The 19,690-nt window shown below is 43.6% G+C and overlaps 1 protein-coding gene across 1 annotated transcript in view; it reads left to right on the forward strand.

Moving 5' to 3' along the window:
- The window catches only part of LOC115628083 (hemicentin-2), a 291,265-nt gene that overhangs the window by 102,834 nt on the left and 168,741 nt on the right, over positions 1-19,690 (forward strand). The window contains exon 6 of the mRNA XM_030524060.1: positions 12,841-12,992. Within this exon, the coding sequence (XP_030379920.1) occupies positions 12,841-12,992 (152 nt within the window). The remainder of the gene's footprint in view (positions 1-12,840; positions 12,993-19,690) is intronic.

Here is a 19,690-nt window from a genome sequence, read left to right on the forward strand (position 1 = left end):
TTAATTAATTAACATTTCTTTCCTTGTCAGTGCGAGTATATATACATTCACACATTAGTGTCTCATATTTTACTTTGGCTATTGCAATCGTTTCCAAGCAACTACACGAACAGATGATTGTATGTGTGTGTGTGTATGTATACTAAGTTTTCCCCATATGCATTTAATGTTTTTTGTTCTGCCTGCATTTGTAAAGCGAAACACGCATTTCTATATTTGGAAAATCGTTGAATGCAAAGTTGGAGATTTAGTTACGTACATTACAATACCCAAAATCGATCGGACAAAATTTATAACACAAACTTTTCATTTGCATTAAACATTAAACATTAAAACTCTAATAATTCAAGCTCCAACACAAACTTCGAAAAACCAAGCATGCATTTTTTTGCAATTATAGATTATAGGATCATAAGAAAATGAAGTGGATTGATGGAAAAATTCGGATTTTGAAACAAACTTGGAATTCGTTTTCCCCCAATTGGAGCCCGAATTTATCAAAATCCCTTCCTAGTGCCCACCTCAACTATTATGGGATAATTGAGCTCTAATTTCAGCTTCCTAGCTCTTACCGTTTGGGCTGTGGGGTGTCGATTGTGTTTCATTTTTTCCATGTAAAAACCCCCCCTTTTCATGACCCAGGAAAAATGGTGAAAAACCAAGAATGCATTGTTTATACTCTGTACATAAAATGTACAAGAGCATATTATGTTTGCGGGTGCTGAAAATGTAACAGGCAGAAGGACGCGTGGCAGACCCCACAAAGTATATATATTCTTGATCAGCATGACGAGACGAGTGGATCTAGCCCTGTCTGTCTCTCTGTCTGTCCGTATGTCCGTCTGTCCGTATGAACACCTGGATCTCAGAGACTATAAGAGGTAGAGACACCAAACTTTGCACGAAGATGCGTTATGTGTGTGCGCTGTGCAAGTTTGTTTTATTATTTTGATTTTCCCCCCACTTTCCCCCTATGGGGGTTTTCCCGATTTTCCATTCGTATAATCGCCTATATCTCGGAGACTATAAGACCTAGACCTTTTAGTCCAAGATGCCTTATGTGAATACGCAGAAAATGTATAATTTGGAATTTCCCTCCCTCCCCCTACTCCCCTGCAAATCGCGATCTCTAACTCCCGTAATTCTTGGAACCTCGAACTAAAATTTTGGAAATACCCCCTGGAAATACCACCTGGTTATAATGTGGCTGTGTGCCAAGTTTCACTATGATATACCGATTTAACAAAAAGTTATAGCCAAAATATATTTGCTGCTGCAGCGCTGCTCAAGCGCTGCCCGTGGCTGTTGTTGATGCTGGTCCTTTTTGGTTGACTGCACACATGTTTACACAGACACGAATAGATGCGCATAGGCATACATACACTCACACAGACGCAATTGCTATGTAAATGTGCAATTATACACCCTTTACATGAGTTGGAATACCGAGAAAGGTAAAATCGATCAAATTTTTATACCCTGTACCCGTAGGGTAAAAAGGGTATATTAGGTTTGTGCAAAGTATGTAACATGCAGAAGTAAGCATCTCCGACCCCATAAAGTGTATATATTCTGAATCAGCATGACGAGAGAAATCGATCTAGACATGTCCGTCCGTCTGTCCGTCCGTCTGTCCGTCCGTCTGGATGAACGCAAGGATCTCAGAAACTATAAAAGCTAGAATAACCAAAGTTTGCATCCAGATTCTCCTAGGTCCGAGAAAGGACGAGTTTATTTTTTTTTTTAAATTTCTCCCCCCTTCCCCCGCTACAGAATTTCGTCAATAGCGTCCACATTTCAAATGCTACCTAAACCAAACTTTGCACACATAATTTATTTATAATTGTCTACTGTTGTTCAAAATTTTAATTTTAATTCGGTCAATTCTAAGAAAAGTTATTAGCAAAACAAATTCTCGCCAGTACAACCCCCCCAAACCGCAGCAACAAGTTCGCTCTTCTTCTTCCTCTTTTTGCTGCTGCTATAGGCGCATATAACTCAGTGACGGAAGTTTGCCTGGGTACAGGGTATTACACTGTCGGGCTTGCTCGACTGTAGCGTTCTCTCTTGTTTTTTTTAAATTTTTTTATTTTCTATAATTTTTGTAAACATATGTACAGAGTATTTCAAAGTCGGGAGCTTTAGCTTTTTTTTTACTTGTTTGAATTCTTTTATAGATTACACAAACGAAGTAGATCTTTCATACAAATCTTTGAGCCCGTTTTCCCATATTTGTAGTCAGGACAAACTGTTTTATTTATATAAAGATAGTGATTGTGATAAACAAGTTGGTATCAACACAAAAATGGTTGTGATGCAAATGGGGCTTTGGTGGATCTTTTGATCAGAATATCTACAAGCACTCAATACTCATAGGTGATAAATTCATTTCAATTATTATAATGCGATTGAAATGGGATACTATGGAATTTTGTAAAAACCCGCGAAATTCATTGGTTGGTTTTTGTCTGCCAAAATTATTCAAATACGGCAATAAATATTCTGATTTACTCAAATTTACTACAAGTGATAAATCTCAAATTACAGATACAAGGCCAATATTGCCTGAAATCGAAGGTGGGAAAACTGTTAATGTCAAATATGCATTTGTCTGTACTATGAATAATAGTAAAGTCCTTAACAAGATAAAAAAAAACTTCATCCTTTACATGCTCTATTTACAAAAAAAAAACTAAAAATGACATTGAAAATTTGGTTGATACTTAAATATTTAGAATATTCATCAAAGAATAAGCCAAATGTCAAATTAAGTCCACAACTCGAAGAACCAAAATAAAAAATCTGCATGTCAGGGCGACACGCGATAAAAAAGGAAAATTAGTGGTTATATTGGAGTAATTTTTTTTAGATTGACAAGGGGAGTCTTTATAACTACTCAAACCGCAAGAAAAATAGCTCAAACCCGATTTGAATAGCTAGAACAGACAATTTAAAGAAGCCGTCATGGCACCCCTCCACTCGTAGTTGCTGGGCCGTGTACATGGGCGCCTGCAGGCGCTGCATCCATTTGCCTGTCGCTGGCACCTCCGGTTCTGCGTGAGCTTTGCCGAACACATGACATTTAGCGTGCCTTTTCGGTACTGTACGTCGATTGTATACTGCTGCAGCCCCAGGGCCTATCACGCGGTGCAACCTGATATTGTCTTTATGGAGTTCAACCAGCGCAGAGCCAGGCGGTCCGTCACGACTGTGAACTTGTACTTCAATTTGGCTTTTTGCGTATTCGCTGGCATTTTCCTGCAAGCTGGCTAAAATCGAGGCAATCCTGAACAGGCGCATCCATCAGCTGTTTCTGGATGCTTTTGAATGTCCGTTGTTGTGGCGATTCCCATGCCCATTTCTGACCCTTCTGCAGCGACTGTCGTTGCGAAGTTGGACACGAAGCGCCGGTACCATAAGGCTCTCTCAATGCAATGCCACAGCTGTTTCAAGATTGTTGGATGCTTTAACTCACGTATGGTCACCAAATGCCACAGGTAGCTTATTATAGATTTATGAAAGAACTCACACGTATCCTGGCTTACCCGTAAATTCGCCGCTCTCAGAAGGCTCTTCGGAACACCTCCTGCAGGTTGCATAGGTGTTCTTCAAGTGTTTTCCCCATCACGATTATATCGTCCATACAAGCGAATGCGCGTGGTGCATTTCTGGGTCATATCCAGCGCCCTGTGAAAGGTGGCTATTGCTGATATCAGCCCAAATGTCATCATTCGCCATTGGAACAGGCCTCGCACTGGCACTGTGAATGCGGGGTACTTGCAACCCGCCCTCTCCATTGCGATCTGCCATTATTCGTTACACAAGAAGATACTGCTGTTCAGGGATATGCTCATTTCTTGGAATGGGGTGTGCGTCCGGCTTATTCAGCTGTCGATAGTCAATGCACATCATCCACGCCCCTGTCTTTTTGCGTACCACCACTATGGGTGCCTTGTATGCGCTATTGGACTTCTCAATGCAGCCCTTCGCCAGCAAGTCGTCGACTTCATGGTCCGCCTGCATCGCGAGATTCCTCGGAAAATAGCGCTGTTTAACCGTTTACCTTTAATCGCATTTTGCTAAAAATTAAACACAAATAATAACAATAACAAAAATATATGGTTTAACTCAACACTTCTGTGTGCCTTCGCGGCTGCCCAAAAACTGAGTAACTTCAACTTCTCGTCGTCTTTCTTTAGTAACGGTGCCTTGTGAAGGTCGCCAGGGCGACGTTACAAACATTATACAGTGCAACGATGCTCTGGCCTTGGTATGCTTGTCCCCAAGAGTGTGGTGTAATTTCTGTTCATTAATACCAATATCCATAGGAAATGTGCGCATCAAAAGCTATGTGCAGTGAAAGCACAGCTCAAATCGGAAGAGTTTGGAAACTGAAATTTGAAGAGAATACCTACCTACCTATGAACATACTTAGTATATGTTGCACCCTATATAAAGTTTTTTGGAAATGAGAAAATAATAATCACGGGGGCCCCAGAAATCTCTTTCTCACAAATTTCGCCCAAAAACCAAATCTCGTATGTTCCGCCCAGAGACTTTATTAAAAACAAAGACATTTTTAAACTCGTGGTAGACCCCACAAAGTACATATAACGTGTTGATCTATGTCTGTCTGTCCGTCTGTCCGTCCGTATGAACACCAGGATTTCAGAGAGTATGTGGCAGACCCCACAAAGTATATATATTCTTGATCAGCATGACAAGACGAGTCGATCTATGTCTGTCTGTCTGTCCGCCCGTCCATTGAATACCTTGATCTCAGAGACTAAAGGAGGTAGAAACACAAATCTTTTCACAGAGATGCCTTATGTGTGTACGTTGTGTAAGTTTGTTTTATAAAGGGGTTTCCATAACGCCCTCCTCTCCCACAAAAACAGCGATTTTCCATAACTCCCGTATTTTTATTGAAATTTTTTATTCAAATTTGGCAATTACTTTCAGTTAGTGATTATAAGTCCGTTTCATTATGATAGACAGATTTAATAGGAAGTTATAGGCATATATACAATTTCAGGGCAAGCACTGACCGCAGCAGTTGTTGCTGCTTTGCACAACCATAGGGACACGAAACATAGACAGACACACATGAGTACACACAAACACGCAGAGGGGTGTGAGTGAAAGTTAAAGCAAACGAACGTGTATTTTATATGGTCGTCGGTTTTTTTCTTGTATTGTAGCAAGTTGTCTGCAATAAATATCTTTTGCGAGTTAACTGGTGAGAACTAAGGAGAACTAAAGATACTCCCGGCTAAACGCTAGATTTTGTACCCTAACCATTGACCGCCAAGGTACAACACTTGCGCGGGGCAGGTCGAAGGGTCGCGCGCTTTCTTTCTTTTCTTTTTATTTTCCTATTTTCTGACCACGTTTTCTCCTCCATCGCCTGGTCGACTGCATAGTTGCATTGCGTCAGCTGGCCAGTGCTCAACAGAGGCCGGGTTGCATCTGGCTTAACGACAGCCGGTTGGTTAACGGTTGGTCCTTCAGGGACGCCTGGTTCGATGCATATTTTTAGGACCGTTACAGTGCAATATAGTTATAGGGATACTGAGCAAATACTGTATATCTACTCGAGCAGTTCTAGCGAGTTGGTGCAAGGGTCAGACGTGCCTTTTTCCTTCCCTACCGCACGGCGGCTTACCTAAAAAGGGCTCTTGCGACCGATCCTGGGTGGACAGATCCCCACCAAAGTCTCCACCATCAGTTCCGCTTCCGAGCTTTGATCTTCTATGGTCACCTGCCGCAGCTTTTAGCGCAGAAAACCCATCCGAGCCGGCGAACACGCTATTTTCTACACGCTTAGCAACGCCTTCGCTGAAAACACATCTGCTGACAGGAGTGGCACCTAACGGCTTTCCTAAACAGCCAACGGCCATGGCAGAGATGCAGGAATTGAGCTCCCACCTGTTGTCGGTGCACCGCATCTTTGAACGCCCAGGTAAACGCCATGTCAACCAGCAGGACAAAGAGCTTTTTTCTGAGATGTTGGGGCTGCACAGTTCAAAGCCACCCTGCAGTGAAATTGGCGTACAAAGTGCAGAGTCCTGGCCTAAAGCGTCCAGCCACCCTCAAAGAGGTACCCCTAAAAGGCTTAGGGACCCCAGGAGCACCCAGCGCGTGACCCCGCCAAAAAAACGTAAAATTCGCGAACAAAAGCTTTCCACCGCACCACAGATTCTGAGCGGTCAGGCGCCCGCCACCAAGTTGCAGAACTTCGCATAGGCAGTGAAGAAAAATGCCATTTCCGCTACCAAGGCCGACACCTGGACGACGGCCCAGCACCAGACTCGTGTGAATCCCAGTAGGCCGGATGCCATCTTAGCCAAAGGTGTTGGAGTTGCCCAGTATGCCGACATCCTAAAAGCAGTCAAATCGGCTCCAGAGTTGCAAAGTTTAAAAAACGACGTTCATCGCGTTAGAAGAACGAGTAACGGTCGCCTGCTTTTACAATTGAGATCACTGACTCACGAAATCGGGAAGCTACACGAAGCCGTGGAGGCGGCCTTACAAGGTATGGCAGTTGTCACACCATTGGTGGAAGAGGCCCAACTCGAGATCCGGACCTAGATGAGCTAGTCACCAAGGAGGAGATCTTGGAAGAGCTGAAGACGATCGTCGAGAGCCTTAGCATTGGACCGGACGTGGTGAAGTCAATTCGTAATCTGCCGTATCCGTGGGGTGATTCGGCCAACACTTTGTTACAAGTGCCTCGGCTTCGGTCATACGGCAGTAATGTGTTCCAGTGCAGAGGATCTTAAAGACGCCTGTTACGGGTGCGGGGAAAAGGGGCACCTAGACAGAAATTGCTCAAATAGAGTGTTCATTGTGCGCAAAGAAGAGACTACCATCGACGGAAAGCTGAAACCTCCTCTGTGGGAGAGAAAGTTGCTGTCCTGTGGTTCTACAGCTGCTACCTCCCAAATTTGCTTCTTAGAGCTGTGTGACTCCGCCGAACAGGAACCCTTGAGGAAAGGCATATAATCTGATCGTGAAGCTAATTCATGCTGGTGGACGCGACGCCCCCCTCTGGATGCCAAGAACCTCTCTCGGATTGTAGTGACTCTATTCCTTTCGATGCCGGAGACGCCTGCGATGATCCCCAATACAGATGCAGCCTTTGACGATGTCAGCACAGAAGAAGTGCTGCTAGCTGCTCGCAGCCTTAAGACAAACCAAGCATGGGCCTGGACGCAATACCAAACCGCGCCGTCAAATTGGCTTTGTGAATGCACCCTGGGGCGCTCACTTCTCTCTTCGTAAAGTGCATCAAGGAAGGCACATTCCCAGACTGCTGGAAGATACAAAACCTGATCCTGTTACCAAAACCAGGTAAATCCAAGAAAACCTGCTTGGTGGTAACCCTGGACAGAAATAACGCATTTAACTCGGCAGACTGGGGATGCATTCTAAATGAACGCTGGTGGAACAAGGCCAAGTCCACACGTACTTAGTGCGATCCATTAGGAGTTATCTTAGTAACCGTACACTCAGGTACCATACAACATCAGGTACTAAAACTCACAATGACATCGCTGGTGTTCCCCAAGGTTCGGTCCTCGGGCCGCTGCTATGGAATGGCGCTAATGGCGCGCGTCCAAGCTTGGCAGAGAAAGGCCCACTTCGAAAGAATTAACAGCAGCGCCAAACAAAATAATTGCGCCATTCAACTCAGCTTTACTTTACTTCACTTTATTAGCCTCCAATGGCGATCAAAACAGGCAGATGACCCAAATACTAAAGGATTTAAATTACACCTGGAGATGCTCGGTCCAGAGCACACCACAAAGACAAGCAACTCCTTAAAGTTAGTGGAGGTTGAGGTCTTAAAGTTGGATGAAGCAGTGTGGATCGTGTAAAAACAGCTATTTGTAGGTGGCGCAATTGGGCGTATCGATAAGCATAAGTCGATAATTGAGCGCCAAGCTCGCGATTTGAACAATGCACTACCAATTTGCAATACAATACATATAAGTACACATTAACCTATACACCCATTTTAGCATAGTTTTAGAATAGATAATATTGGCACCATAGTCTGCACGGGCACTGGCCAGCCAACATAAGTAATAATAATAAGCAAAAATAAAACACATACAAGTAAAAAAGCTAAAGTCGGGTGTCCCGACTTTGAAATACTCTGTACATATGTTTACAATAATTAAAGAAAATAAAAAAAATTAAGAAATTTATAAAAAAAATTTTGATCGATTTTACCTTTCTCGGTATTCGAACTCACGTAAAGGGTATATAATTGCACATTTACATAGCAATTGCGTCTGTGTGAGTGTACAGGGTGCGCCATCTTTTATGTCGGTAGGTAAATATTGAATAACTTTGTCATTAGTGAACCGATTGACCGATTGATGTTGTTTTCAAAAATTAGTCTGAAGAAATTGTACAGAACCAAATTAAATAAAAATATCTTATACTTGCGAATTGGTTGTTTATTTTCAAAGATATTCAATGTTTACATACCGACATATAAGATGGCGCACCCTGTATGTATGCCAATGCGCATCTATACGTGTCTGTGTAAACATGTTAGCAGTCAACCAAACAGCAACATCAACAACAGCCGCGGGCAGCGCTTGAGCTGCGCTGCACCATTAAATATATTTATGGCTATAACTTCTTGTTAAATTTAGTTCGAAATTCCAAGAATTACGGGAGGTACGATTTGCGGGGGAGAGGGGGAGGGAAATTCCAAAATATACATTTTCTGCGTATTCACATAAGGCATTTTGGACTAAAATTTGGTGTTCCTAGGTCTTATACGAATGGAAAATCGGGAAAAGGCCCATAGGGGGGAAGTGGGGGGAACATAAAAAAAAATAAAACAAACTCGTATAGCGTACACACATAAGGCATCTTTCTGCAAAATTTGGTGTCTCTATCTCTTATAGTCTCTGAGATCCAGGTGTTCATACGGACAGACTGACAGACGGACAGACAGACAGACAGACAGGGCTAGATCGACTCGTCTCGTCATGCTGATCAAGAATATAAATACTTTGTGGGGTCTGCCACGCCTCCTCCTGCCTGTTACATTTTTCAGCTCCCGCAAACCTAATATACTTCTGTACATTTCATGTACAGAGTATAATTATTCTGCTACTTCAGCATAAGATCAACAGTCAGATATAAGGTTATAGCCCAAACTGAGCTGACACCAGCATACTTATATGCTTGCACATTATTATTGTGAAGCCACCAACACATAGAAACGGTAAATATAAATAGTCATAAGCTAGTTTTAAGCATAACTATATCAGCCATGAATTGTTAAAATAAAGTCAGTATGCACGGTATCAACGAACGACCTGTTACTTTGGGTCGATACGGGAACCGCTGATCTTTAAGCACTACCACGTTGAACTACATGCTCCCAAGGATCGCCAGTTGGAATCCTTGGTACTGCAAGCACTCACCATCCGATTCAGGATTCCGGTGGAGCTCGCTATTAAGTACGAAACTAAACCAAACGTCCTGCTGCGTTTCACTCAAGGGCAACCGGGACAACCGGTGTTACTCGCACCTACTGGACCACGAGGGTCCACTGAAACAGCAGGGCCACAAGTGCCTTTAATAAACGGACCACGAGTGTCCACCCAAACATCAAACCGGACCACTTCGATCCCGTCTTGGTCAACAGTAGGACCACAAGCGTTCTTCAACTTAAATTCGTCAGGACCACGATCGTCCTGACGATTCGCACTACCGCACGTGTGCGAATAAACATTGGTGACCCCGATCACTGAGCACGTAACGTAGAGAAAACGTTAACAAGATGTCGAAAACCGACAAGTCTGATAACTAACTACAAGAAGAATGACTGGGAACGCAAGTCCAAACCTGAGTACTACCCAAACCTGGCCCGTCGGCTACAAGGTTTGGCACAGGAATTGGAAGAGGGTCAAATCGCCCTGATAGCCACAGAAGATCTTGAGTACTTCCTGCTATACGAGCACTCTTGGAAGCAGGCCCAGAGATACTTGGAGTTGTTCCAGCAGCCGCCGACCAGAGGGGCTAGCCACAGCACGAATCGCGAGCCCGAAGGAAGAGCAACGATCACCGAGTCAGGGTTCCAGCTGCAGGTTCCGCCAGCCAGTAGCTCCTCGAGGCCGGCAAACCCAAGTAGCCTAGGGCCGGAGTTGATCAACTTGGCGGTCATAGAAGAAGGAAGGATGACGCCTACATAGGTAACAGCCTTGGGCGTCGCTTCTTGCAACTACGAGCTGAACGCGTTAAAAATCATGGTGCAGAGTTTATCAGCTCAACCGATTCTGGCAGAGACAAGAATAGGCCCTGGCAGCGTGGAACCGAATTCAGGACAAGCGGGATCTGCTCAACATCAACTGGGAGAACCCAGAAAGGCAAGGCTTCAATTCCATCCTCTTCTTGAGGGTCAAACAGCTGCTGAACGAGTTCCTGTGTAAGGAAGTTCCCCAGGAGGCTAGGCCAAGCACACAGCCCACCGCCGACATAGCAGTCCGGCTGCCACAAATCGCAATTCCACCGTTCGACGTACGTGAACTGTTTCAAGAGATGATCCATGGGACTAGTTTACCAGATGTACATAAGATGTGCTATCTAAAATCTTGCGTAACGGGAGAGCTAACAGCTGATGAACCACTTTAGCGGAACAGCTTCAAACTATTCAGTGGCCTGGGAGACATTAATGCAACGCTATGCTGAGCGGCAGCATCCGCAGCCGCTGGCAAACGCCTGTGCGCAGAGGTGAGGCACTGGGAATCCATTTCAATGGGAGCGTGGATCTTAGGTCGTTCCTTCGGGAGCTGGTAGAACTGGCGAAAATGAGTGAGGAGCTGCTGTATAACCTAATACCAATGCTTCCGCTGATTCTGAAAGACAAGACACTGATGTGGCAGCGCGCGCGACGCGACCCGACGAGGATGTGGGCGGAGTTCCATGAGGGGTTCGAATCGGTAACTTCATAGAGATGCAGCGACTCATGCTAGACGCCGACTGGACGCCGGAGGAACGGGTGAGACTTCTCCACGATAATTGCCTGCCGTCAGACCGCGACGGTATACGCGTCGCAGACGGATCCAGAAAAGGTGGCAGCCATACGTGAATTGAAGCCCCATTCAACCTAAAACAGCTGCGGCAGTACATCGGCATGGCCTCAGGGTACAGACGGTTCGTGCCCAACTTTGCGACGACAGTTGGCCCACTCACCAAACTGCTGAAGAAGGGCAAGAAATGGGCCGCATTGCGCGATGGGCACTGGATTTGCAGCAGCACACATTCGACGTCCAATACCGCAAAGGCTCACTGAACGTAGTTGCGAACGCACTGTCACGCAAACCGCGTGAGGTAGCTGGCAAAGCCCACACTGCGCCGGAGGCCCCAATAACGGGCAAATGGCTTCAGCGGCTGATGACAGCAGTTATAGAGTGTCCCGAGAAGTACCCTGACTACGCAGTGCAGAATGGCCGGCTGTACAGACGCGTCGCCAATGTGATAGGAGACGAAGATGTGTCCCCATGGAGGCTGTGCGTGGACACGGCCCAGCGGCGGCGCGTGCTGAAGGAATGCATTGACGATCCGACGGCTGGTCATATGGGTGTGCGCAAGACAAGCACTTAACGTTTCCTTTTGTTGCTTGCCATAGATTTGCATAGGCTGCTGCGCAGCCGCCACATATGTACTAGTTATTGTCGCTAACTCTGCAAGTTAAGTTCGTTTTCGTTATCGCATCTGGTACGGAGAAGCTTAGCTTTCCGTCTACCAGCATAAACTTTGGAAATCTCGGCGATCGCTACCTATGCAAAATAAACATTTGTGAACCTCTTTTAAATTGAACAATTTCGTTTTCGCTTATTTTGCAATTATTTCGCCAACATAATTTCGCATATTTGGAATCATAAAAAAGCTTATGATTATACAAATTGTATGTACATATTTATGAACATTTGTAAGTACATCGGTATGTAAATATGTGCAATCTACGCACAGCCCAAATGGTAAGCGTTAAAAAGCTTCAAAGTGTAGGTGAGCACCAAGAAGTGGTTTTAGAAAATTAGAAATCCGATTAACTTTAAACTTGGTTTATGTATTTACTATGAGAAAGAATACAGAATAAACTGCGTTGTATTTTTGTAGCTTTCCATTAAAGATTAGAAGAAATAATTATAATATATGTATGTGTGTATGCTCATTTAAATGTTGTGCAGTTGCATAAGTTGACCAAATAACTTTGCCAAATTGTACAGCTTTTAATTCTAGAAATTACTTGCCTTGATTTATCCCTGTCATACTATATACATGTGCATACATATGTACATATATATGCACATATAACCGTACATAGTATTTATTGTACTTTATGTCCTAGCTCTCGAAAGTAATTTGCTATTTGGGAAATGAACTCTTTAGAAACTTTAGAGTGTCGTAAGAAAAATATCATATAATTGTAAGCACAAATACTGAGTCTGCAAAGACGGGCAAGACCTGCTAGTTGGAATATAAACCTTTTAGTTTTTCTGAACAATCTGCATCAAAAATGTTTTGCATATCCTATGTAAATATTTTTAAATTAGCAAATTGTGTTTTGCCGAGTGGGCAGGTTCGTTGTTGCAATTACTGTGCACAACAGGGCTGTCATGTGCATTTTTATGAGTTAATTAGTTTAGGAAATCGTTAACAATATTTAAAGCTATTAAGCTTTTAGGTATTTCAAAAAACCCCTAGCCGAAATATCTAGATTGAAAACAAAAATACTTAGCCCAACAGAGACCGGCCACAACTGGTAAGATTTATATAATCATTTAAGATTTTTCAATATCGTTTTAGTTGCTCCTTTGAATATTCGACTATTGGGAGCACATGAACCTCTATCTGCGGGACGGAGATACGACCTCTTGTGTCAAAGTGCTGGATCTCGACCACCCGCTGTAATTACATGGTGGCAAAATGGTATTCGATTAGAAAAGACAACGGAAACGGTAAGTATTTACAAATTGTAGGCAATTTACTATAATTTAATGATTTAATAATATATATTAAATATATATATATATATATATATATATATATATATATATATATATATATATATATATATATATATATATATATATATATATATATATATATATATATATACAATGCGATGCTACAAGTAAAAAAATTTCCAATTCACGCGGTGGGCAATGATTCGCAGTTCTTTAACTGTCTGCTAATAATCCGATGGGTTATATACCGAATATGAAGCGTCACTGATACTACGCGATGCTACAAGCCTCAACTATGGAATCACGGCAGCGAGATGCACTAGCAGTGAGGACTTGAAAGGAAACTGTTTGAAGTGTGGCGAGAAAGGTCATGTAGCAAGAACTTGTACCAAGGATCCTGCAATTGATCAAAGCTCGCGGCCTGTAAATTTAAAGCTGCTACATTGCCTTTAACGTGACAATCAATGAGCTTGCAGAAATTCTGGAAGTGGCACGCTTAGAGCGTTGACACTTGTTACATGGTCAGCGGGCAGTAATCCTAAACCTTTCTTTCGCGTTCGTCGCTTGTGACAGTGGGCCCTAGGAATTGATGAACTGTGGCTATGCTACAACATATGTACAGAGCACTTCAAAGTCGGGACTCCCGACTTTAGCTTCTCTACTTTTTATACTCTGTACGTGAAATGTACAAGAGGGAGCTGAAAATGTAACAGACAGAAGGAGGCGTGGCAGGCCCCACAAAGTATATATATTCTTGATCAGCATGACGAGGCGAGTCGATCTACCCCTGTCTGTCAGTCTGTCCGTGCGTATGAACACCTGGGTCTCAGAGACTATAAGAGATAGAGACAACAAATTTTGCACTAAGATGCCTTATGTGTACGCTATACGAGTTTGTTTTATTTTTTTGATTGTCGTATAATCGCCTATAAGACATAGGAACACCCAATTTTAGTCCAAGATGCCTATGATATGATCAATATGATAGACCGATTTAACAAGAAGTTATAGCCATAAATATATTTGCTGTCCAAGCGCTGACCGCAGATGTTGTTGATGCTAGTACTTTGGTTGACTGCAAACATGTTCACAGAGACACGAATAGAAGCGCATAGACATTCATACACTCACATAGACGCAATTGCTATGTAAATGTACAATTATACACCCTTAACGTGAGTTCGAATACCGAGAGAGGTAAAATCGATCAACATTTTTTTTAATGCTCTTAATTTTTGTAATTCCTATAATTATTCCACACATATGTACAAAGTATTTCAAGGTCGGGACACCCGACTTTATCTTTTTTCACTTGTTATAGCTGAAAATGTAACGGGCAGAAGGAGGCGTGGCAGACCCCACAAAGTATATATATTCTTGATCAGCGTGATGAGACGAGTCAATCTAGCCCTGTCTGTCCGTCTGTCCGTATGAACACCTGGATCTCAGAGACTATAAGAGATAGAGACACCAAATTTTGCACAAAGATGCCTTATGTGTGTATTCTATACGAGTTTGTTTTATTTTTTTGATTCCCCCCCCCCCCCCCCCCCACTTCCACCGTATGGGCGTTTTCCCGATTTTCCATTCGTATTATCGCTTACTATATATCTCGGAGACTATAAGACCTAGGGACACAGTCCCAGATGCCTTATGTGAATACGCAGAAAATGTGCATTTTGGAATTTCCCTCTCTCCCCCGAAATTCGTTACTCAAACTTGGCAAATACCTGCATTTAGTTATTATAAGTCCAAATGCCAAGTTTCATCATGATAGGCCGATTTAACAGGAAGTTATAGCCATATAGAACAAGTAGTGCCCGCAGCTGTTGTTGTTGTTACTGCTTTGCTCAGGCACACGAGACATACACAGACACACACAAATACACGCATAATTATTCTACACATATGTACAGAGTATTTCAAAGTCGGGACACCCGACTTTAGCTTCTTTACTGGTTATGAAGAGGAATAATAAAAGATTCTCTCCAAATAGTTGGAAAGATTGACGAACCAAGTGACAGATTAAAGATTTTAAGTAATGGCTGTAAAAGGGAACTAGAACACTCCTTGAGAACACAACCAGGAATGTTGTCTGCTCCAGGACAGTATACAGATTTTATTGATTTGATAGCAGAAAGTAGACAGCTATCAGTAATTATGGGAGCGCAAATAGTGTGGGAAGATGAAATGCTATAAGGATAAGAGGTACTACTAATAGAGACAGAGGAATAAGTTGACTTGAAGAAGTTGGTGAAAACCAAGGAGGTTTTTATGACGTATACGATATGACACTATTTTGGATGCAGACGTCAAGAAGAACATTAATAGTGTCATAGAAAAACTTGATGGCTATGTTGATATCAACCGCACTATACAAAAAGGACCAATTAGTTGGTAAAATAAGTTCGTTAAGCTAAGAAAAATGTTCTTTCTGAAAGCAACGACCTGTTTTGTTAGAATAAAGTGTAGGAATAAAGGTGTGATTTGAAAATGATAGGGAGATTTCTAAAGTAGGGTGGAAAGTATCTTCAGACACTGACAGGGGTAAACACCTAGAGACAACAGCGTTACTAGGTGAGGTGAGGTGAGGTGATAAGGTATAGAATTAATTTAACACAAAAAAAGGTCCAACAGGCAATCCAAAAATTCATGCTCTGCTGAGGGCACCAAATAATTGGACTCATTGAAAAATGACCATTCTATGTTAGGCAAATTAAAATCACCTAGCACAACAAACGCATCTCTGCCACAGAGATGAGTGGAAATTGCTTTAATACAAGTTATATGTTGCATATAAACTTGAATATCGGAAGAGGGAGGTATATACGAGCAAGTGATGTAAACAGCCAAAGACGGAAAAGTTACTTTAACAGCAACAAATTCAACAACATTTGGTACATCACCAATCAATGATTTCCGACCGAAGGTTGGATTTGACTGCAATCAGTACCCCCCGCCTCGACGACTCGTCCGATCATGACGAAAGATACAAAAGTCATCTGATAAAATTTCATTATCAGAAATCGTAGGATTTAACCACGTTTCTGAAAACGCAATAATCAACAGGCAGTGACGAAACTCGTGGAGGCCAAAATTTTGGATCACATATAATAGTAAAAGCCTCAGGCGGCGTCTCTGAGATCCAGGTATTCATACGGACAGACAGACAGACAGACATAAATAGACTCGTCTCATCATGCTGATCAGAATATATATACTTTGTGGGGTCAGCTGCGAGCAGCGGTTGGGCAGCGCTTGGGTAGCGCGTGGGCAGCAAATATATTTATGGCTATAACTTCTTGTTAAATCGGTCTATCATAGTGAAACTTGGCATGCATACACATAATGTCTAACTGGAGATATTTCCCAAATTTGAGTTCGAAATTCCAAGAATGTCGTCTTGTCATGCTGATCAAGAATATATATACTTTGTGGGGTCTGACACGCCTCCTTCTGCCTGTTACATTTTTCAGCTCGCGCAATCCTAGTACATTTCATGTACAAATGAAACATACTTGCACAGCGTACACACATAAGGCATATTTGTGCAACATTTGGTGTCTCTAGATCTTGTCGTCTGTGAGATCCAGGTGTTCATACGGACAGACAGACGGTCAGAAGGACAGACGAACATAGATCGACTCGTCTTGTCATGCTGATCACGTCGGCTGTGTAAGTCGGTTATCTCCCCTACTCAGCCTGGTTTTAACAAATATCGTTCGGCAACATCCAATTTGCTGGAATTTACATCATTGATAAATGATGCATTCCTAGCTAAAATGCAAATTGATGTTATTTATAATGACTTCAGTAAGGCATTTGATCGCATTGGGTTTCCTTCAAATTTTTTGCTTTGGATTTCGTCCTATCTTAAAAATAGGACCCAGAAAGTACATCTCAGATCGGATATTGACAATTCGCTAACTTTATAGCGATCAAAAAACGATGTTAATTGTTAATTAAATGACACGCGGAAATCTTTCGATTATTCAAATGGCTTTAATGGCTTGTGCACGCCTTCGTGCACGTCTTCATGCGGCAGGGTAAGAAGAGGCTGTCCGATGAGAAGGTGGCCCGGAATGAGCACCTCTCCGTCGTTGGGATCGCTGCCGCCTGCCACCATAGGCCTGGAGTTGAGTATCGCCTCCTCGTCCACCAGGTGCGTTTTCAGGTCGTCTCTGGTCAGCCTCGGCCGCGTTCACCGCTGGCTCCCAAAGTCCTCCGAAGTGAGGAGCTCTGGAAGGAATGAACCGCCAATCTATCCCTTGCTTTGCCGATAAGTCTATCAAGGCGTATTTGCTCCTCTCGAACGCCGATGTCAGCTCCATCAGCACCACGCTCGCGCCCACAAAGTTGGTCGCGTTGTCGCTGTAGACTGTCTCCAGCAGGCCGCTTCTCCCGATGAACCTTTTGAAGACGTTAAGAAAGGCATCAGTTGATAGATCTGTTACCAGCTCGAGGTGAACGGCTTTCGAGGCAAAACAAACAAACACGGCGACGTAATTTTTAACGGGCGGTCTTCCTCGTATGCGGTAGCTTACATGGAAAGGACTGCAAAAATCGACCCCACAAACCCTAAACGACCTTCTCGAAGGCGATCACCTGGCTTGCCTAACAGACAGCTTATTTGTCCGCTTCCCCCAACCACCATTGTTTTTTTTTATAGCATACGTTTAGGCTCTAACTAAAACGGACCACAATGTTTTCTTGCTGTTTTAAGTCCTGTGAGTTTGGCCATAAGCTTGGTTCAATGGACCCTACAGTGCAGTGCTGGTTGTGCGACGACGTTGGTTACGCGAAATGTGCCGGGTTCGTTGGCCGGGTAACTGACTACTTAGGCAAAAACAACGGCTTAATCTGGTTTTGTGAAAGATGTCGTAGTATTGCTACCGAAATGCGTCAGTTTATGAAGCAGACGCATAAAAGCATAAAAGAACTTCGTGCAGAGTTTCAAGTTTTCCACGAAAAATTTGTAGCGCTGGAAACGACGTTTCTTGGCCTTAAGCTACTGTCCGAATCTCCAAAAAGGAAGAAACGAAACTTGACTATATCCCAGCCTAACATACTTACAATCCCGGATAACAATACAAATTGTGCTTCACCTTCTACACCGGCTTACCCTAATCCTATCGTTGAAGCATTTGCTACACCTGCCGCGGTCCCACTTGGTGAGAGCGCTTCATCTTCGCGTTCACTTGCTGCCCCTATGAATAGTGAAATGCTTAGGTTAGGTTAGGTTGAAATGGCTGGGGTGATAACGTTCACCCGCCCACTTAGGCCTTAAGGCCCGTTGTGATACCATGTAATCCCTATATGTGCTGGTCAGTCTTCAGCCACCCGGTGGTATTTAAGAATTTAACTAGATCCGCGAGCTCCACATTTTTCATTTCCGAGAGGTCGCTCAAGAATGGCTTCCCTAGGGTGCGTAGTCTGCGCCTGCTCAGCGCCGGGCAGTGGCAGAGGAGATGCTCCACACTTTCCTCTTCGTCTTCTCTGCAGCTTCTGCAGAAATCGTTAAACGGGATGTTTAGTCTCGATGCATGTCTGCCAAACGGACAGTGACCCGTGAGAGTCCCCACCACCATGGAGATCTCACTCCTTTTCAGCTTCACAAGCTTTAAAGTCCTTTTTATGTTAAGGGATGGCCAGGTAAGCTTAGCTCGAACGCACGAGCTCGTGCTCTCCCAGCGCTGCTGTGCTATTTGACGTGCATGGTTGCGCGTCAAAAGCCGAAAGGATGCTAACGGCATTCCCATACCTTCCCTATCGGGAAGGATGTTTGCGTTGGTTCCTTCCCTTGCCAGCTCGTCTGCTATGCAATTACCTTCAATATTATGGTGTCCTGGCACCCATATAAGGCTGATACTGACTAGTTGGGCCATCTCGTTGAGGGATCTGCGACAGTCAGTGATAACTTTGGAGTTGTTCACATTGGAGTCTAACGCTTTTAGTGCCGCTGGGCTATCTGAATATATATATATATTGGTCTACCGCCTTCCATATCAGGGGATAGGTGCCTTGTGACCTCTTGTATCGCAGCCACTTCCGCCTGGTAGACGCTGCAATGATCAGGGAGACGAAATGACCGTCGTATCTTCAGGTCCGGAGAAAATATGCCACCTCCGACTCTCTGTTCCAGTTTAGAGCCATCCGTGAAAAAGTTTATGGCATCGTTTCTTCTGTGTGGTAGGCTATCCCACTCTGCACGAGTGGAAATCCTGACTGCATCTTTCTTATCAAAAATAAGTTTTGGTACACAGTAATCCGTATGGGTCGGAACCCCGGGTTGAAGAAGGAGTATGCCTGCATGTCCTTTTGACGTGCTTTTCCAGGCAGAGGCCTCTCTTAGCCTTAGGGCTGAGTTTGTAGCAAGTTCCTTTCCGACTATGTCTAGTGGGAGAAGATGGAAGAATATATTAAGAGCCTCCGTTGGTGTAGTACGAAGTGCCCCGCTAATGCATAATTCTGCCGATCTCTGCACCCTACTGAGTTGGGTGAGAACAGTTGATTTGTCCAACGCAGGCCACCATACTACGATTCCGTACAGAAGAATCGGTCTAACGATGGCCGTATATATCCAGTGTACAATATTTGGTGAGAACCCCCATCTGGAGGTTATGGCTCTCTTGCAGATGTAGAGTGCATTTGTGGCTTTCTTCACCCGCTCTATTGTGTTGTCACTCCAG

The sequence above is a fragment of the Scaptodrosophila lebanonensis genome, unplaced genomic scaffold, assembly GCF_003285725.1.
Source record: "Scaptodrosophila lebanonensis strain 11010-0011.00,11010-0021.00 unplaced genomic scaffold, SlebRS2 tig00000101-arrow-pilon, whole genome shotgun sequence".
NCBI classification, from domain to species: Eukaryota; Metazoa; Arthropoda; class Insecta; order Diptera; family Drosophilidae; genus Scaptodrosophila; species Scaptodrosophila lebanonensis.